The sequence below is a fragment of the Silene latifolia genome, chromosome X, assembly GCF_048544455.1.
Source record: "Silene latifolia isolate original U9 population chromosome X, ASM4854445v1, whole genome shotgun sequence".
Taxonomy (NCBI): Eukaryota; Viridiplantae; Streptophyta; class Magnoliopsida; order Caryophyllales; family Caryophyllaceae; genus Silene; species Silene latifolia.
Genome location: NC_133537.1, coordinates 56,812,731 through 56,837,400, shown reverse-complemented (window position 1 = coordinate 56,837,400; position 24,670 = coordinate 56,812,731). Strand labels below are relative to the sequence as shown.

Below are 24,670 nucleotides of genomic sequence, written 5' to 3'. Positions count from 1 at the left end.
TGTTTTAATTTAAGACGGATATAGAGATATATCAATCAGTTTTAAGAGAGACTAATTAATTAATTAATTAATTAATTAATTAGTTAATTAAGTTAACACAAAGAGGAGGAAACTCATAGGAAAATGTTGAAAAAAAGAAAAAAAAAAAAAAAGTTCATATCTTGTGACTCTATTGCACAATGTTCACTCGTATTATCTCAAAATGTTTCTTTTGGTTCAAAAAGACATCCACCACAAACAACTTTATTTACTAAACCATATTTCTTTTTTCTTTCTTATTTCCCCCCTACATTTAAAGTATCTTTACACAATTACACTATAAATACCCTCATGTTTAGCTAACAAACCACTTCAACATTCATCATCATTTTCCAACATATACCAAATTAATTAATTCATAGAAATAGTAAAAATGAAGCTAAATAAGCCATTTCTAGTAGTGTTTCTTATACAAACCATATACGCGGGCATGTTCCTCTTCTCTAAGGCCGCGTTCAACGTAGGCATGAATAATTTCATCTTCACTTTCTATCGACAAGCAATTGCCACCGTCTTCTTAGCCCCCTTTGCCTTATTTCTTGAGTGGTATGTAACATGCCATTTTATAAAATTTGCGTCATCCAGTTTATTCGAGCTGATGGAATAACAAGGACGACAAAACTCCGGTTCATTTCCGCTTAGAAATTTCGTACATCTTTTTTTTTTTAGGACTAGAGTACTTAGATTTTTGGTGGTTTGTTTATGGTATAGGAAAAATGCACCCCCGCTTACATTCAAGGCGTTCTGGCAAATATTCATCATGTCTCTGTTTGGGTAAGACTTCTGTACTCCGGAGTATATTCTAGAGGTGATCATGGGCCGGGCCAGTGTGGGCTTGGACCGGGCCTTTCTAACAAAAACGGTCTATTTGTGTGGGCCGGGCCGGGTCAAATGTGTGGGCTTATTTGGCAAGCCCAAATTCTGCCCTTATGAGCTAATTTGGGCTTTTGGGCCTAAATGGGCTTTTCGGGCCCTAAAATTTACGACTTACATTAGAAAATAATTAGCATAATACCTTCAATTACTACTTTAAAAACATACGTAGTTTATAAAATTGTACAAAATATGATGAAATGCTTATAAATTGCTCTCCAAAATAAAATAAAGACAAACACCTCCACTTTAGAATGCTTAATCATGCATTCGTGATATAATTTATGTTATATACATATTGTTTTATAAATCTAAAAAAATATACTTCAGTTTTTAAAAAGTTGTTTATAACTTAAACACTATTTTAATAGGTTTTATAAAAAAAAAAATATTCATTTATTAATAAATATAGGCCGGGCCAAAATTTGGGCCAAATGCTTGGCCCAAACCCGGCCCAAAAATATGTTGGGCCTTTTTTGGACCAAAACAAAAGGCCCAAGCCCTTCTAAAAAGCGGGCCGGGCCGGGTAGGGTCAATGGACTTGGGCCATTTAATCAGCTTTAGACTATATTCTCTATGCTATTATGGTCGAAATAACACATATCCTCACTATAATTTCTAAATTGAAATGTATCTACTTAAAATAGTAAGTTCAAGTAAACATTAGTCTTTCTTTTTATATTGTAGGGGACCTATGTCATTTACCAATTGATCGTACTTTAAAGATTTTGTACTGCAATTTACAGTATATTTCATAATTCAGATGACCAACCAACGATAGACTATTTTTTTTAAAACGTGTTTCTCTAGTCCATTTAGCAACCAGCTTCGTCCTAATCATTTATTTACCTGTAATTAATACCCTCACAAAAAATTAAAAATAAAATAAAAAGATAAATAAATAATTGGGACAAAGGGAGTGATTCGTTTAAGATGGTTATTGCATGAATATAACATAAATGAGGTCGATTTAAATACGAAATACAAAAATCTTTTTGAAAATTTTGTAAAAGCTAATTGTATGTACGTGTTGCAGGATAACATTGAGTTTGGACTTGTATGGAATAGGGCTAACTTATACCTCAGCAAGCATGGGTGCCGCAACAACTAATTGTCTTCCTGTTATCACCTTCTTTCTCGCGGTTATTTTTGGGTAAACTCGCCAAAGTTTTGCTCTTTTTATATCTGTCTTTTGTTTTGTATGAGCATCACACAAAGCATGCTAGCCAGGCCACCTTATTTCTATGCTCATTGCGCATTCAATGACACTACTATTAAAAGTTATTGTTAATGTGATCCGACTATTTATGTATTCTTCCTCTACTTTCTAGTGCTCCCTCCAATAATTACGATAGTCACTATTTTCTATAGTATTATATAAATAAAAATTATTAGTAATAGTTGTAATGAGAAAATAAGTACAATGAAGACCAGCTGATGGCGGTATGTTCTGTTAAGAAACCATCTCAATCAAAAACTTAAGTTGATGGTTGAATTTTTAAGATCGGTTTTATAATTTAACACGCCTATCTCACACGAATGCCCTTTGGACTTGAAATGTGGATGCAAGAGCTAAAACTCCACTTTAGAAGTGAGGGTGGTGAGAGATAACATGCATGTCAAAGAGATCATCTCAACCAAAATTTTAAAGTGATGATCGAAATTCTAAGATCGATTTTATATTCTAACATGTTACTCAAAGCTTTTCCTATTCTCTTATGTACCTGGCATATATGATGTATCCAATATGCAAGTATGCAACACGAATTATGATTAAGACACTTGAACATCTCATTTAAAGCCAATAATGTAAATTTTTCATAGAAAAAGTTGAGCCTGACACTTGATCACATCCATATCAGATACTTATAAACGAAATTAAGTGACATAGGTAATAAGACTTGTTGTATATATTATCAAAAGTGGCCATTAGAAAATGTATATCTGATTCTGACTCATAAACACGTACATAATCACAACCCATTTGCTCAATAAGGGAGTTCACTACGCACTTATTCTCCGTAGTTAGTTAGTTACTTAGTTTAATTAATGTGCGTGTGAAAATATGAAACAGATTAGAAGTGTGGAGAATAAAGACAGCATCTGGGATAGCAAAGCTAATAGGAGTAGTGCTGTGTTTGGGTGGTGCAACAATACTAGCACTTTACAACGGCCCGCCTCTTAATTTTTTTAACCATGTTCACCTATTTGGGCACCCAACAGTTAGCCACGGCCCGCACTTCCAAACACATTCGAGCCTTACATGGATCAAGGGCGTCTTTATCTTGTTATCGGGCAACACCTTTTGGGCTCTCTGGCTCGTTATGCAGGTATACTTCTACTAGTAAGTCTTGTTGTATCGGTTTTAAATTTTAAAATAAGTTAAATACTACTCCCTCTGTCCCGGTTATTTGTTGTCCTTTTCCATTTTGGGTTGTCTCAGTCAATTGTTGTCCTTTCTATTTTAAGAATGTATTTGATGAGTAGTGGTAATAAAGACAAATTTTTTGACATGATCTAAGTTTGATTTATTCACAGTAGCCTAGTAGGCTTAATAAAAAAAAATCTCATCTAGTTATACTCGTACATGTACTTAGAACACAAAAACTAACGTTATATAATCATGATGACTATATTTAGTAAGTTGACTTATTTTTATTGAAGTATTTTTATTTTTTTTGTTGAAGGATATATATTATTAAAGTGTTAGTAAAGTATTTAATATTTAACAATTTCCAGTCATTTATTGGGTATATATTCTTTCAATTGTAGATGGCATTTGATGACACCGTCTTTTAGGAAGTTGGATCCGACAAATACTCCGTACATTATAGTTGAATATTTATACTCCGTATGATTCTGATTCTGAAAATATGAATTGCAATGTCGATTTGACAAAAGCATACAACACTTATATATGATTCTGATTCTAAAACTTTGGATGATAATATTTTTTTTTTTTGATAATATTGTTAATAACAATTCCATTTTAATCCGACTACCCGATCCATTGATAACATACAACTATACAAGTACTTTTAATATGAAAAAGCTATTAGTGTCCTTTATCCAATCTTTTGACTTGGACTTACTAATACTCTGCATTACGAATTTTTTTCTGAATTAGTGCTTAAAATGAAATAAATTAACACAATAGGGTCAAGTTGAGGCTTATTACCAAAGTGGTTCCACGTAGGATCGGGATTTTGGAAAAGGAAAATTACCCAAAAGGAACTTATTACCATTATGACTCGGCTTACAAAAATTTCCGGTGGGACTAATCTCAACTAAATTGCACGTTAATGATTAATTGTTAATCATTGGGTTAGAATTTGGTTTAGATGATTATTATTGAGCTCTACTCAATTTAGGTTTCAAACCCCAATTATAAAAATTAATGCACAAATTGCATGGACATGCACATTACACTATAACCACCCGTTTAGACTAATAATAATTTTGTTGAATAAACCTTAAAACAAGTTAAAGAAAGAATCTTATTATTCTACAACTAGATATTTGTTAAAAATTATTATGTCGTTAGTCTCCCTTAGAACGGAAGTATTCATTTAATATTAAAACTGGTGAAATATCACCTCACTTGAGCCTATATAACAAGTTTGTTGCTTTTTTTATACTTTTTGCTCTTGTCTTATCTATACTACCTGATCCCGTCTTAAGCTAAAAACAGATACACCAATCCTAAATAAGAACTTGTGATTAGGAAAAGACAACCTAGTTACCTAACCAGCACAATGATGAAAAGCGTGAGTCGAAATTTATATATGATTGATGTTATAATCTACTCATGACATAATGTCAGTGATTAACGTGTAATTAGCACTTTAATTTCTTGTCATATGTGTAAAATTGAAACAGGCTCTAATTATGAAAAGCTACCCATCAAGGCTTTTGTTCACAGCACTAAGTTGCTTCTTGAGTTCAATTCAATCATTTGTCTTAGCCGTTGCTGTTGAACGTCGTCCTTCTGAATGGATGCTTGGATGGAACATCCGTCTCTTAGCTGTTGCTTATTGTGTACTTTCTCCTCTTCTCTACTCTATTTCTAGTTAATTTAAATTTCTTAGATTTTAAGAAGTGAAGAATTTTAAAATAAAAATAAAATAAAAGTGTCTACTCTTTAAACTCTTAATCTTATTTGTGAATACTTATGTTAAATCATCGGTAAGAACTAAGAAACGTGAGCACATAGATCAACTGGTAAAAGGTTGTTAATCAGAGGTCTCGGATTCGAGTCCTGAGAATGCAACAAGGCTAAAACCCACGAGGGAGAGCATTGTTGCCCTAATAGTCCTACCTGGCTCGACTCTGGACTAAAATATACATTAATAACCTTAAATGGGGTTAGTGAGGTCGGGACTCCTCTAAGTATAACTTGGGTCCTCCGCGGATCATAATCCTAAAAATCCCTAATAAAATCTTATTTATCTTGTCAAGATCATGTCGATCACCAGATATGTAATGTCCTAATGCTTTAAGTGTAATTGAAACAGGGGATAGTAGTAACGGGAGTAGCATATTGTTTACAAGCATATGTGATTGAGAAAAGGGGGCCAGTTTTCCTAGCTCTATGGACTCCTATGGGCCTTGTTATCACTATGTTTTGTTCTGTGCTTCTTTTGGGTGAAATTATCACCCTGGGCAGGTAACTTTATAGCCTGTCTCTCTTTGAAGTTATTAGGTTATTTTATTCTGATCCATTTAACATTTTACTTTCCGTCGACTAAAACTCATATAAAACCGTTATAATTATAGTAGGGGGTCTTTTCATATTACTATATACGGAGTACTTTAAACTTTAAAGCGTCTCATAATTGTATTATTGACCAACTGTATTTATACAAGATTGATTGTTCTCGAAAAATTTGAGAAAAATATTCAATCTATTTCTGTAGGTTAAGTAAGTTACTACTAATTTAGTACAAAAAAAAAATGTTTGCTGAAAATTTAGTCAAGAAGTGTTAACTCCATTAGAAGTGATGTTTTGGCCTCATATCAATCTTGATGATGCTAATTACAGAATTGTTTCTTTTGTCTTGTTTCATTATTCTTAATGTAGAGTACTAGGTGGAATTTTGCTTGTCGGAGGACTCTACTGCGTTTTGTGGGCAAAAGGTCAGGAGCAAAGGATTCTTCCAACAACCTGTTCTTCGATCGAACCTGATAAAGAATCATTAGAACTTAAAAGCATTGATTTCACTAAAATGAATTCTCCGGTCTCTGTCGTTTATATACCTCAGTGAAGATTTCGTTACGAAAATTGTTTTTAAGTAATGATAATATTAGGCTAAATTTGAGTCACAACTTTATTTTGTAATGTAATTGAGGATTTCATAACCGTAGTCTAAGTCGACCTATATGACGCAACAACTAAGATTAGCATCGATAAATGACGCAACGGATGTGGGTTACTCTGCGGCTCTGCTTGCTTCTCCAATGTAGCAACTGATGTTCGTCACTAATTGTTGTATAGGATTAATTAGAGATTATGTGCGTGTAATTTAACGAATTGTACTCAATTGATCAGAGTCGAGAGAATATTAGGTTGGCACTCCTTACTTTGTTGCATAAGTGTTGTCATCTCTTTGGAAATTAAATTAGTCTTAAACCCGCGTACTACGCGGGGCTGTTTTTAAAAATTATAATATAATAGTGTTAGGGCGACACCGGGTGTTACCGAGTTTCGGTAACACCCTAATAAAAAAAATAGAAAAAAATGAAAAATTAAAAAGTAGTTTTAGTTTTTACGCCAAAATTGTAGGGATAAAACCGTAATTCACAATTAATTATTACTGATAAATTAATAAAAGATACTAATTAAAACTAAACTACACCTAATATTATACAACAATAAATATCATAACACACATCTTCATCTTCCTCTAATCATACATTTATACCAATTACCAGAAAAAAGAAATAGTAGCACAATTTAGAACTATTGAATGTTTACTTTAATTTTGGTGATTTAATTTACATCATTATCATTATTGTAAAACTTGATTTGTTTAGCACGGAGTATTGATACATGTAATTAGTTCATATCTTCGTGCTTGTAAATTAAATGGATGCTCTTTCGCACGACGCACCCGAAGAATTAGCCCATTACTCGTGTAATGGGTGAATGATTAAATGAAGTAGATCTTATTTTATGAAATTGGAAAGAGATGACTTGATCATATTAAGAGAGAGTTGTGCATCTTATGCAATATCTGCACGTTATTGATGTCCATGGAGTACGTACAACTAAATGCCTAAAAAATTGGTTTGATAACAATCATTAAAATCTTTTAGTTACCCTTCTTTAAAACAACTTTTAATTTGGTTAATTAATTATAATACTTGAATTGCCTTAATTATCCTTTACCATTTTACTTTTTAAATTTGAAAATACTTGAACAATTTACCATTATACCTCGTGTAACACCCACGAATTTTCCGTGTTGACATTTATAATTTAATTAGCCATTTTATTATTTTATTTATATTTTTAAATCCGTTTTTATAAAATACGACTTTACATGTATAATAATATTAATGTTGATAAAAATATCCGTCTTGAGTTGTAGTAAGCTTAAGGCGTATTTCTAGTGTAATATCGACCCAAAATGTCAATTTGGGCCTAAGGCAACTATGGACCTTTCTCTTATGTTCTTCCCTCCACTCATATAAATGCTTGAAAGCCTATCTTCTTCCACCTAACAATAAATTTCAGCAACACCACCACAAACACAAACACCATTTTTTGCATCTTACACCTCTTCCACTAAAACATCCATAACTTGCTCAATTTTTATCCGATTCAAGTGATTTTCGCATCTATATTCTCCTCTTTCCGTCCTCCATCTTTCTAGGTAAGAAAGGTCTCAACTTTATCCATATTTCTCCTCTGGTCGTGACCTTTAGAGCACGAGTACCCGTGTTAATTTCGTTTATTTGTGTGTCAAGTTGCGGATTTGGGCAACCGGAGTAGCTTTGGGTCGGAAACATGCTTATTGAAGAGCTAATGAGGTAACGGTGATGGGTTACTCGGTATTATGTCAATTTGTGTGTTTGTATGTTGTGTATTGTTCCTTGTTGATATAAATTGTTAGTCTTTACGAATTGTTCATGTGGTGTTGGTTGAAATGTTTTTATACATGTTTTCCATGTTTAATTTGAGTAAAGGTTGCAACTTTGGATTCATGGTGGAATATATTTATGAACTAGGTAGTTTAATTGGGTGAATTTCATCTTTTACATTCTTAACAATCTATCTTAAGACCGTTTCAACATTTTTATATATGGCTTGTTGGGCGTATAAATGCTGTTTTGGGGCGTGATTTACATGTGTTTGAGTTAACTTTTCTGTGCCCGACTCAAATGTATATACATGTATGAATGTGGATCATTTGTATGGATGAATAACGTTTTAATCATGCTTAGAAACCCGTCATAAACCACCCGTGTTGGCCTGGATACCTGTCGTACCTGACCTGGACGAGCTCCAATGCCACTGAAAATGTGACAGATGGAACGGCATTGAAAAATTAGGTGGTTTAGCCACTTGAATCACTCAATTCGGAGTCTGTATGAGCAAATGGCGCCCGTTTTACCGTTTCAAGTTCTATAAATATATATATCCTTTGTGTATGATGGTTGTTTATGCTTTTTATTCGTATTATGACTAAAGTTTTCCCTTGTTGAGTCGTATATGCTTATGGATGGTTCGGATTTTGGTTTGTTTATGTTTTGCCTCGTGTTCCGTATTTGTTAATTCATTTGTTATCAGTTATTTATACTTTGTTCAAGTAACATGTGAATGAGAAATGAAACGTTTATTCATTACCGCTCATTATATTTTATAGATTGGGTTCACTATAATTTATATAGGGAATTTACATACTTCCTTCTTTTGGGCTTGTTATGTTTTAAATATTGGACTTCACATGATTACATGGTTGGACTTTGCATGATTAACTTGATGGATTTCTTGTGACTTCAAGTATTGGTTTTTTATGACTTGTTTTAAGGGCTCATAAATGAGTCTTTGAGTTGGTCACATTTTATCCCGTAAATTTCACATAACGTAAATTATTCATTATCACTTGTTATATTTTATTTAACCGGCATGTTAAATTATGAAATGGAATATTTATTAATATAATACAAGTATGAGATATTTATTATAAATATGTACTTGTAAGAGTCATATCCTTGATAACGTCTTGTATTGTTCAGTTGTGAGAGTCTTGGTCGTATCGGATACCAGAGGTGAGCCATAGCCCCTCTAGTTACAATATGATTGTCGGGATTGATGTTCTCATCCGTACTTATGGTGATGCAGGCCATAAGTATGAATGTGACATTAATAATTCCGTCTCTGAGTTTTGGTCCTGTCGGATACTAGGGGTGAGCCATAGGCCCTCTAGTTGCGATATGATCGTCGTCCTACCAGGAGGTTGGAGTCTAGGATGTAGTCTTGTATGTGGTATCTCGGACATGCTTTAAAGGTAGCCTCTGAGTCGGATACTCCGTCTGCACTTTGTGTTGGTCTTACACTTGTAAGAGTCGTATTCTTGTAGAAATGTCATATTACCATCGTATGTGCTTGACATACATTTACGCCCTACTTGTGCTGTTCTGGCAAGTACGGGTTTGGCCTACTTGTGCTGTTCTGGCAAGTGTGGTTTTGGGCCACTTGTGCTGTGCTGGCAAGTGAGTCTTATCTTACTCTTTCCGCCATTTTCGTGCTGTTTTGGCGATTGGGGTACTCGATCTCCATGAGTAGTCGAGTCTTGGGTGCGTGCTGTACTGACGCACTTCGAATCGGGATGTACACCCGAGAATCTGCAGATTTAGACTAGGACCGTATCATTATCATAGTCCTACCCGGGGAAATTATAATCTAAGAGTAGTAAATGTCTTGCATTATTTGGATGGTTACTTTGGTCATATCTCCTTGAAATACGTGTTCGTGGCTAAGCGGTCGTGTCTGTTTCCTTATCTTTCTTCTCCATTTATTTTATTGTTGCTTATGCCTTACTTGTTTATTCCATCATTTCTTTTATCCTTGTTTGTTTAAACACGTATGATCCCATGTTTAGTTATAAGTCGATTCACTCATAACTTATCTAATATGATTATTTGTTCATGTTCTTTGTTATGTTCGTTTTGACATAATGTGGCTGGGAGAACCCCGAGTTACTCCCCACTGACTGTGGCTTTCATGTTTACATGAATGACAGGTTCGTGAAGATGCATTTGTGGGGTTTAGACGTGTGAGCTAGCGAGCACCTTGGACTAGTAGTCGGTTTAGTAGAATTGCTTAGACTCACCTTTTATCATTTGTCATTCGAGGGATATATTTTCCCTCACCTTGACTATCACGTTTGTATAATTCAATTTTATTTTCACATTCTTTGTTGGTGTTTTATGTTTTAAAGAACCCGCGCTTTAAATTTTAAAAGTTTTGAAAATTTCCTAATTTCCGCTTGAATTTATAACTTATATTTTCCACTTTATCGCGGGGGTTCACAGTTGGTATCAGAGCCTTTGTTGCTCCCGACGCACACACGTGTACCCCAAATTTAATTTTGAACTTGACCTTGAATAATGAATGAGTGATGGGTAGACTTAAGGACCAAAGGTGGTAGTCTGTAGTGTGTTTGCTCTTTGTTAGGTTCTAACATGTTTGTTCATTGTCATTTAATAATTGTTGTGCCCTTTGATCAATGACCGTGAACTTACCTATGTGGAGATCAAGACTTGGTGCATAGTGCCGGAAACTGAAGGTTTGTTCAATCTTTGAAGAATTCTTCTTCTTCCTCGAAGATATTCCTCCTTCTTTGTGTTCCTTGCCTTATTCTTTACCTCTTGGTGGCTATCTTTCTTCTAAACTCCACTACAAGAAAATCTGAAACAGGCGACCGAAATTTGGCGACTGAAATAAGTAGTCGCCAAATTGGCGACTGAATTATTAGTCAACTTCAAAGTCAAATAAGAGAGTGTGATGAACGTGATGCCAAACGTGATGAAGAACTTGCCAAACGTGATGAAGAATTCCGGAAAATGAAGGAAAGAATGGAAATGTTTGAGGATTGGTGGCAAGGTTGTAACCCCGGACCTAGATCCAACTACGATCCAAATGATCCGCATGGTCCACATGGGGGGAGTGGAGCCGGTGTTGGCTTCCAAGTAAGATGATTTTAGCATGTAAGCTTGTAAGACTTGAACATTTAGACTTGAACATTTAGAATAGTTTAGCTTGTAAAACTTTCATTTTCAATATATGAAATGAAGTTTGAGAAATTGGGAGGTGTTGGGTTGAAATGTATGGTGTTGTGTGTGTTGAAATGGGATGTATGGTGTTGTGGAACATCGGTTTGTATGCAGGTTGTAAATTTTTGGCTAGCAATGAAAACGAAAAAATCCACCAAAACTTACAAGAGCTTTGGCGATCGATTCATCGATTTGGCGATCGCAAGTCGCCGCCAATTTGGCGGCGATATTAAGGTAGTCGCCAAATTGGCGACGATTTATAGTCGCCAAATCTGAATCGTCGATCGCCAAATTGCCTCGATCAAATTGGCTACGTCACCCAAAAATGGCGATCGAATCAAAGATTTGGCGATGCATTTCGCGCCATTTTGGCGACTACCTTGGTATCAGTCGCCAAATTGGCGACTACCCTTTCAGTCGCCATTTTTGGTATTTGGCGACTGATTTGTCAGTCGCTAAATTTGGCGACCGACTTTAGTCGCCAAAGCTAAAAAAGGCGACTAAGGTCCGCGATCGACGTTTGGCGGCGATTTGATCGCCAAATTGATTTTGGCGACTGATTTCAGTCGCCAAAATCAGTCGCCTGTTTTAATTCTTTTTGTAGTGCTCTCTTTTTTTTTTCTTGGAAGCTACTCTTGTACCCTCCTAACTTGTCCTTTGTTCCTTACTTGTCCTCCTTGACGCCTTTTAGATAGTTCTCTTTCTTTTGTGGGATGTTAATCTTGGTTGGATACTTTGGCTTTGTGGAGTTTGTTTGTATTTGACCCATAACCTTGGTTTAGTGGTTGTGATGTTAGAGAGACTTAGGTAGTGTGGTGAGACATACTTGGTAATTCTTATACCTAGTTTCTTGACATAAAGTGAGCATAATTGATTAGTGGAATTCTGTGTGTAGGTGTGAATTGCCTATGTTACTAAGGTTATAGAACTTGGCTTTGTTGTTTATGTTTGGGATTGGAAAGGCTTGGGAAGTGTAGTGAGACGTGTCTTGGGATGCTAGTGCCTAGTACTTGACTTAAAATGGATGATATTGAATGGTGGATTTGAGGATGTAGGATTGATTAAGTTAGTCGAGTTTGTGATTGGCTTTCGTAGTTGCTTTGGATATGAGGGTTTAATGTGTATGTTACCATATGACAAATGCTAATTGTGGGATTATTAGTTTGTCTAAGTAAATGATCTTGATTAATATTTGAGGTATGGTATGAGAGTCAGAGTAAGCTACATTGTTCGGAAGTCTTAGCGCTTGTTTTAGTAACTAGAAAGGATAATGGTATGGTTGACGCCAATTGTTAAGTTGAAGGACATTGTTTTAATTTATGGTTTTAGAAACTTTGATGTGGTATTGAGTACTTGAGATGATGGGATGATGATGTAGTTGAGTGTAGTTACGCTTTTGGGAATCCGTAATAAGTAAAAGGATAGAAGGACTCGAGATCCTATGGATTTTTCAAACTTCAGTGATTAGGCATCTTTCTCAAAGAGTGTGTAGTAGAGTGAACTTTTATGAAAAGAGTTTTAGGTTGACTTGTTACTACCTTACCCTTATGAGAACCTTGTGGAATAATTGAGAAATCCTTTCTGGGAATTTAGAGTTTGGAATTAGAATCCTTGATTGAGGATTCTACCATTTTGGGAAACTTATAGATGACACTGGTTGGATCTGAGTATAGCTTTGTTGGAAACCTTGACCTTGATCTTGTGGAAGTTGTTTGTGGATATTTGAGGATTTGGAGTGATGAGATCACACTTGTAGTGAAGTACCTCATTTCATGGAATAACTTAGGATGAAATAACATAAGTGTTTTGATGAAGTCTTTGGGTGTTATGCGGTTATAAGTTTTGTGGTTAGGAAGTTTTCGGAACGGTTTGGGATGATGTTGTTGTTTGAGATTTGTGTACCCGGCGTTTCCTTCTTGTCTAATCCCCTTTCTTCTTTGACCATAAGTGTTACCGTTCACACCTCCTTTCCTCGCTTCATCATGCTTCTCCTTAAAATTTGATGTTGGTAACCTATGAAACTCTATCTTTGACATCCTTGTGGATTTGACTTCGAATCTTACCCCTATGAAATTCATCATAGCTCTTTTGATTAGTTAAGTTTGAATCCTTTTAGCATACTTGTATCTATGATGTCCAAGTTACTTTTCCTTTCGTACAATTTCTAAACATTTCAAACTACCATTTTTGGTTCGTTGTTAAAAAAACTATATTACTCTTACAAAATCTTACCTCTTTTTAAAAGGTTCGAAAATAGAAATTTGATTTAACTCCCTATTTGTTACTTGAGTATAGATTTCTTTATCATGATTTTAATTACTAAACCCGAGATTTCTTTAAATTTTATCCAATTTCAATTAACTTTGATCTACTTATGATTTCTTTGTCAAAGTTTGATGTTATCTTTTCACAAACTTGACTCCTTTTTAGTTTAAAAGTGAAACCTTTATCTCTATTTTGGCTTTTGTAAAAGAAAATTTGAGTGGATTACCTTTTTCTTTTGATTTTAACGCTGATTGGATGTTAGAACTCGTTATTGGAGACGTTTGATAACTGGTTCTACGCTTGTCGGCAAATTGATTTTGTTCTAAATCGGTCTTTGACTTGGAAAGTTAGCGTTCTTGTGTGCACGACAAGAGCAATTTCGTTCCATGAATGAGACTTATGCTTGGAAAACCCTTCATAAATATTTTCGAAAACATTTTGATTTTTGATTTATACAAATGATTTACCTTTCGATCTGCTTCTGTCGGAAAATTTTAATTACGATAAGTAACCTCTTAATGTTTTGGTTACCGATTCCAAACTTCCAGTTTTATTGTATATAACCTTTCATTTCTACTTTCAAGTTTCGAGGACGAAACTTTTTAAAAGGTGGGGTGATTGTAACACCCACGAATTTTCCGTGTTGCCATTTATAATTTAATTAGCCATTTTATTATTTTATTTATATTTTTAAATCCGTTTTTATAAAATATGACTTTACATGTATAATAATATTAATGTTGATAAAAATATCCGTCTTGAGTTGTAGTAAGCTTAAGGTGTATTTCTAGTGTAATATCGACCCAAAATGTCAATTTGGGCCTAAGGCAACTATGGACCTTTCTCTTATGTTCTTCCCTCCACTCATATAAATGCTTGAAAGCCTATCTTCTTCCACCTAACAACAAATTTCAGCAACACCACCACAAACACAAACACCATTTTTTGCATCTTACACCTTTTCCACTAAAACACCCATAACTTGCTCAATTTTTATCCGATTTAAGTGATTTTCGCATCTATCTTCTCCTCTTTCCGTCCTCCATCTTTCTAGGTAAGAAAGGTCTCAACTTTCTCCATATTTCTCCTCTGGTCCGGACCTTTAGGGCACGAGTACCCATGTTAATTTCGTTTATTTGTGTGTCAAGTTGCGGATTTGGGCAACCGGAGTAGCTTTGCGTCGGAAACATGCTTATTGAAGAACTAATGAGGTAACGGTGATGGGTTACTCGTTATTATGTCAATTTGTGTGTTTGTATGTTGTGTATTATTCCTTGTTGATATAAATTGTTAGTCTTTACGAATTGTTCATGTGGTGTTGGTTGAAACGTTTTTATACATGTTTTCCATGTTTAATTTGAGTAAAGGTTGCAACTTTGGATTCATGGTGGAATATATTTATGAACTAGGGGCTTGTTTGGTTGCCCATTAAAATCAAGGGATTTTAAACTTCCTTGGAAGTATAAAACCATGATGTTGTTTGGTTCCCAAAATAATGGGAAGTAGAACTTTCCACATGAATCTACTTCCTCCATTATGTGGGAAGTCACTCACCCAGCCCCCCCTTGGTCATTGAAACTTCCCACATGAATTAACTTCCCACATGCAAACCAAACGCTTTTTGGGAATTCACATGAATTGGAAATTCATGTGAACTTGAAGTTCCCGGGAACTTTAATTCCCTTATGTCAACCAAACAAGTCCTAGGTAGTTTAATTGGGTGAATTTCATCTTTTACATGCTTAACAATCTATCTTAAGACCGTTTCAACATTTTTATAAATGGCTTGTTGGGCGTATAAATGCTATTTTGGGGCGTGATTTACATGTGTTTGAGTTAATTTTCTTGTGCCCGACTCAAATGTATATACATATATGAATGTGGATCATTTGTATGGATGAATAACGTTTTAATCATGCTTAGAAACCCGTCATAAACCACCCGTGTTGGCCTGGATACCTGTTGTACCTGACTCGGACGAGCTCCAATGCCACTGAAAATGTGACAGATGGAACGGCATCGAAAAATTAGGTGGTTTAGCCACTTGAATCACTCGATTCGGAGTCTGTATGAGTAAATGGCGCCCGTTTTACCGTTTCAAGTTCTATAAATATATATATATCCTTTGTGTATGATGGTTGTTTATGCTTTTTATTCGTATTATGACCAAAGTTTTGTCTTGTTGAGTCGTATATGCTTATGGATGGTTCGGATTTTGGTTTATTTATGTTTTGCCTCGTGTTCCGTATTTGTTAATTCATTTGTTACCAGTTATTTATACTTTGTTCAAGTAACATGTGAATGAGAAATGAAACGTTTATTCATTACCGCTCATTATATTTTATAGATTGGGTTCACTATAATTTATATAAGGAATTTACATGATTACATGGTTGGACTTTGCATGATTAACTTGATGGATTTCTTGTGACTTCAAGTATTGGGTTTTTATGACTTGTTTTAAGGGCTCATAAATGAGTCTTGAGTTGGTTTTTCACATAACATAAATTATTCATTATCACTTGTTATATTTTATTTAACCGGCATGTTAAATTATGAAATGGAATATTTATTAATATAATACAAGTATGAGATATTTATTATAAATATGTACTTGTAAGAGTCATATCCTTGATAACGTCTTGTATTGTTCAGTTGTGAGAGTCTTGGTCGTATCGGATACCAGAGGTGAGCCATAGCCCCTCTAGTTACAATATGATCGTCGGGATTGATGTTCCCATCCGTACTTATGGTGATGCAGGCCATAAGTATGAATGTGACATTAATAATTCCGTCCCCGAGTCTTGGTCCTATCGGATACTAGGGGTGAGTCATAGGCCCTCTAGTTGCGATATGATCTTCGTCCTACCAGGAGGTTGGAGTCTAGGATGTAGTCTTGTGTGTGGTATCTCGGACATGCTTTAAATGTAGCCTCTGAGTCGGATACTCCGTCTGCACTTTGTGTTGGTCTTACACTTGTAAGAGTCGTATTCTTGTAGAAATGCCATATTACCATCGTATGTGCTTGACATACATTTACGCCCTACTTGTGCTGTTCTGGCAAGTACGGGTTTGGCCTACTTGTGCTGTTCTGGCAAGTGTGGTTTTGGGCCACTTGTGCTGTGCTGGCAAGTGAGTCTTATCTTAGTCTTTCCGCCACTTTCGTGCTGTTCTGGCGATTGGGGTACTCGATCTCCATGAGTAGTCGAGTCTTGGGTGCGTGCTGTGCTGGCGCACGTCGAATCGGGATGTACACCCGAGAATATGCAGATTTAGACTAGGACCGTATCATTATCGTAGTCCTACCCGGAGAAATTATAATCTAAGACTAGTAAATGTCTTGCATTATTTGGATGGTTACTTTGGTCATATCTCCTTGAAATATGTGTTCGTGGCTAAGCGGTCGTGTCTGTTTCCTTGTCTTTCTTCTCCATTTATTTTATTGTTGCTTATGCCTTACTTGTTTATTCCATCATTTCTTTTATCCTTGTTGGTTTAAACACGTATGATCCCATGTTTAGTTATAAGTCGATTCACTCATAACTTATCTAATATGATTATTTATTCATGTTCTTTGTTATGTTCGTTTTGACATAATGTGGTTGGGAGAACCCTGAGTTACTCCCCACTGACTGTGGCTTTCATGTTTACATGAATGACAGGTTCGTGAAGATGCATTTGTGGGGTTTAGACGTGTGAGCTAGCGAGCACCTTGGACTAGTAGTCGGTTTAGTAGAATTGCTTAGACTCACCTTTTATCATTTGTCATTCGAGGGATATATTTTCCCTCACCTTGACTATCACGTTTGTATAATTCAATTTTATTTTCACATTCTTTGTTGGTGTTTTATGTTTTAAGGAACCCGCGCTTTAAATTTTAAAAGTTTTGAAAATTTCCTAGTTTCCGCTTGAATTTATAACTTATATTTTCCGCTATATCGCGGGGGTTCACACCCCGGGTGTTACTCAAATTGAGTAACACCAGATGTCGCCATCTCATTTTCCTTTAAACAAATTTCAAAAATAGTAATTGTTAAAATATTTAATACGATTAAATGTTTTTTTCAATTAAAATTTAATCTTAAAAGTAGACCTCGCAAAAGCAACCCGACCCAAAAAAGCTGACCCGAGACCCGAAATTAACCCGAACTACATCACCCAATTGTGGCCCGAAACCCGGATTGACCCGACCCTGGCCGAAAATGACCCGAGCTTTATTGACCCGTAATTAACCCGACCTGAAAATGACCCGATCTGAAGCCACTAAACCCGAATATGACCTGACAGAATATAACTCTAATTGAACCAAAATGGCTTGAAATGACTTTTTGTAACACCCCGTAAATTTGATGACCTTTATTATGTTTTAAAAGTAATATTTTAATCTATTTTAATTTAATATTAATTTATTTGAAATAAAATTTATTTGATAAAATATAATCTTATTTTATTTTGAAGAAATGTAATTATTTTTGATAGTTTAGAAATGTTTAAAAGTGATTTAAACTATATTTAAACTTTTTTCCTTTGATAAAATAGATTTCGGATAAAAGTCGTAAAATTGGGATTTTCCCATTTCTTACGGTCGTTGGGTAAACGAGTTTGGATATTGGGCATATGAGTACTTAATCTTTTAGTAAAATCGTGTTTAAGAACTTTAATATTCTCGAAAATCGCGTTCGACGAATATTTCTAATTACCGTCGAAGCAAACCTAAAACGTAAACAAATGACCACTCTCCCCTCCATTTGGACCGGCCCTATCCCCTCCATTTGTCCCCTCTTTCAACTTTCATTTCCTCCTTAATTCACTCTCTCTCTTCCTTTCATCAAACACCAATTTACTCTCAAAAATCCTCCTTACAATCCCTAAAACCACCATAAATCCTTCATTTCTCCACCAATTTGCATAAAACTTATATATTTGGAATCCTCTCTTCAATCCTCATCTCCTAGTTAGCTTTATTTTCATTTCCCCCAATTTTGTTTTAAAACTCATCTTTTTAGGGTTTCGAATTTAAGCTGAATAATTGTGTTTTTGTTGTTCTTATAGGTGAAGAATTTGAAGATGAGTTAGGTGATTCATATGTGGTTGAAGATGAAGAGTAATTTTGGGTTTTAGAAGCTTTCTCAAGTTATTACTTGTCTCTTTGCTAGCTTAAGGTAACTATTCCGAGTTACTCGACGATTTAATGTCACAAGGATGTTGTGTTTGTTGTTTGTTAAGTGTTTAGGTGATTGATAATGTGTTAGTTTCGTTTTTCACATGACTTGTGTTGTTAAAGTTTACTAATTTGTAGTTATTTCATATACTTGAGTATTGAAATGAAATGGGTATGGTTGATTGTTGCTTGAAACGGTATTAAATTGAGCTTGAAACGGATTTTGGTAGGAAAAAGGGAAAAGGGCGGAAAAACCGCCCAAAACAGCTCGGAAAAGGGGCGCGGCAGGCCCGGTTTGACCCGGTTCACGGCCCGGACTTTGACCCGTCACTTTGGGTCAGGTCTTGGGTCTATTGTTTGATGTTTTGGGTCTTTTGTTTGGATATTTATGTATTTCGGTATTTTTGGCATGTGGGTAATCATTATTATACGAGAATTTAATTGAATTGGATATTTTATAAGTTGGAATATATTTCCTTATGTTGATAGTTTTCACATGATAGAAATTGGAAAAGGCATGAGAATGATATTGTGATGAATTTGGTGATTTGGGCCAAAGTAGGCCAAGACTCTGAGCTGGGCCAGATTGACCGAACGAGTTTGGTCAAACTAGGTTTAAACCGGTCAGCCTCGATTCGACCGATGACCCGTCGCGGGACTAGGGTCGAGGGTTTGTCTTTGAGGTGAGATTGGTTGTTATTGGATGTTTTATGTTGATGCCTTGATATTTGTGATTATCATTTCACATGTTGGTTGTTGGATGCTTTGGATGCCTTATGCTTGAGTCTTGTTGCCTCTTTGCCATTTTAACTTGTTCTCATGGATTATGGTACTGTTGGTTAGCTGGAATTTGGATTATCATTGATATTGGAGATATTGTTGGATTGTCAGCTGAATATGCTCTTGCGTAGCCTTTCATATGCTAGGGTGTGTATGATCATTTGTGTGTGCAAGTTTGGACTCTTTGCCCCTCTTATGGTTAATTGGGTGTCCTACTTGTCTTGTGTGGTGTGGGCTAAAGTATTCAAGCTGGGACTAGGTCCAAGGTGAGTATTTCGGCCTTCGCCATAGATAGGCCATTATAGTCTTTGACGAGTGTATGTTCACCGCGTAATAGCCTTTGTGTCTTAGCTTGGTGGGTTTATATCCAAATTAGGGCATGACCTCCTGACGTACTCTTAGAAGTATGTGGTCAGCTTAAGTACTAGCCAACCCTTTGGTGGACTCCTTAGGGGTAATCATGTGTTGTTATCATGGGTCTTGGATGCGGTAGTTTTACGCATGTCGCTAGGTCTGCGCAGGTTTAGGACTAGGGTGTTTACCTTACCTCGTGGTATAGACTCGAGTTACAAAGTGACTATTGACTGTCCTAAGAACTTATGCCTGTCTCTAGATATATTGTCCTTTCTTGTTTGATGATCCTATGAGTCGTAGAAGGTGAGATGCAAGCCGGCTACGGTTGATAGGGTTTGGATTCCTGGATGTTATGTGATTCACATGATAGCGTAGTATGAGTCGGTCTAGTATTCACATGCTAGGACTATGTGTTGTTATATTGTTGTTCACATGATAAGCACGATTGTCTAGCATCTATATGATAAGGCTATGTGTTATTCATATTCATATTCTTATGTTTACATGTTATATTAATTATGACATTTCGTGGCTGGGAGAACTCGGAGTTACTCCCCACTGACTGTGGCTTTCGTATTTGTATAAAATGCGATCGACAGGTATGGTGATGCTTACATGGGGTTCATGGACGAGATAGCGAGCAAAGTAACCTTGGGACCTAGATTGACTTTATTTTATTGTGACCCTTAAACACTTTTCATGTCATATACTTTTTAGGGACATATGTCTCCCTTTTTTATATTTGGGTTGTATAACTTTGTTTCGCGACTTTAGCGATGTTTTATTTATGAGATTTATTTTAGACCTTGCATGTTTGACACCTTCAATTTGGATATCTTTATAACAGGTTTAGGTTTTAAAAATTACAGGTTTTTACCCAAATGAACCTATTACAAACATATCTATGCAGTTTTATGCTAGAATTACATGTTTACTTTTCCGCAATGAATGAGGGTGTCACACTTCTTCTCTCTTATTCATTGACCCGAAATGACCCGACCCGAAATAACCCGAAACAGACCTGACCAACAAAACAGAAACAGACCCGAAACCCGAATTGACCGACTCGACCCGAATTAAACCTGAAATCAATGAGAGACCTAAACTGACCCGACCCGTACTGACCCAACCTGATTAACCCGTTTATCAGGTCTACTTAAAAGAAATGCGTTATAAACCATTTATAACATGTATACTAATCCTGACACAATTCGAAACCGGTGTAACTTGAAGTAGGCGTGTTAGAGAGGTCCGCTTTTGTCGTTTCATTTAAATTAGAATGTTTTTTTCTTAAAAAAAAAAAACTAACCAAATATAAATTGTATGTACTTAATTATAAAAATTGTGATTAAATATCTTCCATTAGAACCAATTACTCAATGTTATAGGGCATAAGCATTATAAAACGCCATGCCTATAATATTTCAACGTTTATAAATTAAAGAATTTAACGCTATTATAAATTAAAGAATTTATTTCCTTCCATTCTTTCACCTAAATTATCGCTATCCATGCATTTGCTGAGGTCTTCTTTGTTGGACCATCTTTTCGACTTCATTCCTTTTGATGTTGTTATAACTTATAACTCTAAGGGTGGATAATCATGGCAATATAAAATTTGAAGAAAGCTGTTGGTATTTGTTCAACAACATTGTCGTAAATGACTAAAGGGTAGTACGAACTACATACAGACTAGTACTGTAGTAGTTTAGTATACTTAAATTTACTACGTAAGATTTAAGAATGTGAGCTATAAATGATTATGTGAACATAAAAAGATTTGGGACTATAAATTAATGCATAAAATGAAAAACATATTGCAAAATATTACAATGTTTATATAAAAGGGGAAAAGATTATTCTCATGATACTTCGTTTTTAAATTTCTAGTAAGTTTTGTTTCATCTTGCAAATATTTTGTGTATAAATAGAGAAAATCTTCCATTTATATTGGATAAGCTTTGGTTTAATTTAGGTAAACATGAATGAAGTTGCGTAATATAGCCAAGTATTTTGGGTAAATGAAAAGAAATATAGTCAAACTTGTATACTGGCCTTAATTAGACCATGTCACCTAATATTATGAGATTTTGTTTAATATTTAATATGCTTTTTTTATGGATACGACACGTGGCAGCCAATAATAGCTATGACAAGTGGCAACCAAAGAGACACCCGGTTTCAGATTTAATATAATATGATGAAATGCAAGCATTTTGCCTATAACTTCAAATTTCCTCTAACATTGGACTTGAATTATTCTATAACTAGTTTTTGAACCCGTGCCCGGACGGGCGATCTTCAAAATTGCATTATAAATATTGTAATTGTAATTGTCATAATTCATATGTAAGAAAATACTCATTTATGTGCCTTTAATTGAGTATAAACAAATAACTATTTGTATATCCGACATTATATAATACCAATCATATCCTAAAAGCATATATATACGAATATACGATGTGCATCAGGCTCATTTTATCTGCTCTTTATATTCCTGCCAAAAACAAAACTGCTAGAGGTGAATATTAAAGATACGATGTAAAACAGATTCTTGAGCTATCATTCACCACATATTCCCTGCTCTCCGAAAAATATGCTTTATTAGTGGATCCTGTATGTACTCTTAGAATGACACCAAATACCTATTTATTTAATCAGAAACGTCAGTTGAGAGCGCTTCACCTTGGAACAGGATAGGGGCAAATCCCACCACCATCTATGCGTGGTTAGGGGGATTGAGTTTGATTTGTCAAAGTAGATACGAAAGGAACATAACTTATGTTATGAATATTTGATGTCGTGAAAGCAAAGGTGGCTTGCTTCCTTCGCTAAATCAAGCGGATACGCTGCCCACAAGCTTCGTTTCGACATCTTTGATGGTGGTACCATTAGCGAGGTATCAAACCCCACTTTCCTTAATAAAAGCGATATTTGAGTACGATTTTGGTTACGATGTAAGGCATTGGCGAGGGATGAGGATGCTCAATAAGACACTTCCATAAGGCATTGATTGAGACATGCCACCATTCTTTAGTTCGCGAGCTAACTCCAGATGCATGTGTGGACCAAAGCCATTAAAGAGGCCTTTTCAGAGGAAGATCCCCAAGAGCCCAGGTCATAACAAAACTATTTACCAAGGACAGCAAGCCGCTGGCATACCTTTACTAAGCATATTTATACAGATATATAGCATGCATGCTGGTCGGGGTTCTTCCCCCTATGACTTCTTGCCTGCGCTTCTTTCGTTTGCTAAGACGACTACGTTGGTAAGGTGTATGCTGCGCCTTAGGATTTAAATTCCAGTTTTTATATCAAAGACGAGACTGAACTCCCTTTCCTTAGCCTAGTCCCTCTTGTAAAGACAATTGGCTCAGAGCGAGATTACCACTCCTCTTGCTTTGCTGTTATTGAAAGGGAGTCCTTCACTCATTCATTTGAAAAGGGATTGGGAAACGTTCTGCTCGAGTTAGCTATTTAGGCTCATTCTTCCGCTTAATTACGGGCGTAAACAATGTTTAAAACCCTTCTCCAATCCCTATTTAAATATAAGTTGTGATTAAATGGTCCTCCCACTTAAAAAAATCCTTTAATTTTGAATAGTACAATCTCATTGATATGGTGATTGCCTTTTGCTAATATCACTTAAAATACCTCATTTGTGTTATTTGAAGCAATTACTCATATTTGAGATTGACTTAGATCACACATATACCCATTTCGTCCTCGATCAAATTTGAACTTTTTGGTTTAAATAATAACCCAACACAAAAGCATTTGATATACACTGTACCTAATTCAAAATTACCGGTTGTAACTTAAATGTATGAATTGACTATTATTAAGTCAACTTTAATATAATATATGATGAAATCCAAGCATTTTGCCTATAACTTCAAATTTCCTCTAACATTGGACTTGAATTATTCTATAATTATTTGCAAGTTAACTAAGGAAATTCTCCGTATCTAGACCTGGCAAATGGGTTAATCAGGTTGGGTTTGGGTAGGCCAGTTCGACTCAGCTCAATTTCGAGTTTGTTGGCTTCGGGTCGGGTCAGATTATTTCAGTTTTCGGTCAACTATTATTAAGTTTTCACGGATAATAATCAGTTTGCAACAATAAACATTCGGGTCAGGTTATAGTGGGTGGGGTCAATTTGGTTTTCGAGTTAAGTTCGGGTGCCGAGTGGGGTATGGGTCGGTCAATTTTGCCAAGTCTATCTGTATCTTATACTTCCAACATAAATCCTTTTTTACAACCGTTGTGAATGAAAACAATTTAAACGGATATATAAAACCATTCAAACCAACACTTTTTTTTGAAGGTGATAGCTAGACTGATGGTACATACCACTCATTCATTATAGACATAAAACGATTATAACCAAGAATTAATGTACTTCAAAATGTCCAAAAATAATTTCAATTGTACAAATACATAACAAAAGCAAAACCAACAAAGTTCACAAGTTATGATACTATTATCCAAGACCTGAACATTATTAGTTTCAACGAGTTTTTGTCAAATTATGATACTAATACAAGTCAAAGTTTTCTAACGAAACTTAATTATCTCAAGGATTTAATTCCAAAAGATGACTTTATAAAGATTATTTTTATTTGGTGGAATGCATGGTTCCATAGAAATGATATTATCTTTAATAATATTGATTTAAGTATCAGCAAACTTATTACTTTATGTAATAATAGCACTAAGACATGGAATGTGACTAGATTTAAGGATCTCAACAATCCCGAGGTAGAAAATCAGCTAGAAACAATTCTAGTAAGGAAGAGATTTGGTGGGAAAAACCTACAAACGGTTTCCTAAAGTTAAATTTCGACGGATCAAGAATAGAAGGTAATAAAGCTGCTTTAGGATATTCTATAAGAGATCACAATGGTAAAGTCG

General features: G+C 35.3%; 1 protein-coding gene and 1 long non-coding RNA gene across 2 annotated transcripts; both read left to right on the top strand.

Annotated features, from left to right (window-relative positions):
- Positions 1 to 343: 343 nt before the first annotated feature.
- On the top strand, positions 344 to 6,489 carry LOC141623319 (WAT1-related protein At5g64700). The gene is made up of 7 exons (XM_074439429.1): positions 344 to 585; positions 751 to 813; positions 1,949 to 2,065; positions 2,987 to 3,242; positions 4,792 to 4,950; positions 5,427 to 5,578; positions 5,993 to 6,489. Exons 1-7 carry the CDS (start codon positions 413 to 415, stop codon positions 6,174 to 6,176), a joined length of 1,104 nt encoding a protein of 367 aa, XP_074295530.1. The 5' UTR covers positions 344 to 412; the 3' UTR covers positions 6,177 to 6,489.
- Positions 6,490 to 7,631: 1,142 nt separating this feature from the next.
- On the top strand, positions 7,632 to 10,360 carry LOC141621407 (uncharacterized). Its single transcript, XR_012532301.1, has 3 exons — positions 7,632 to 7,787; positions 7,882 to 7,944; positions 10,161 to 10,360. It is a non-coding gene; the product is annotated as an uncharacterized LOC141621407 (long non-coding RNA).
- Positions 10,361 to 24,670: the final 14,310 nt, after the last annotated feature.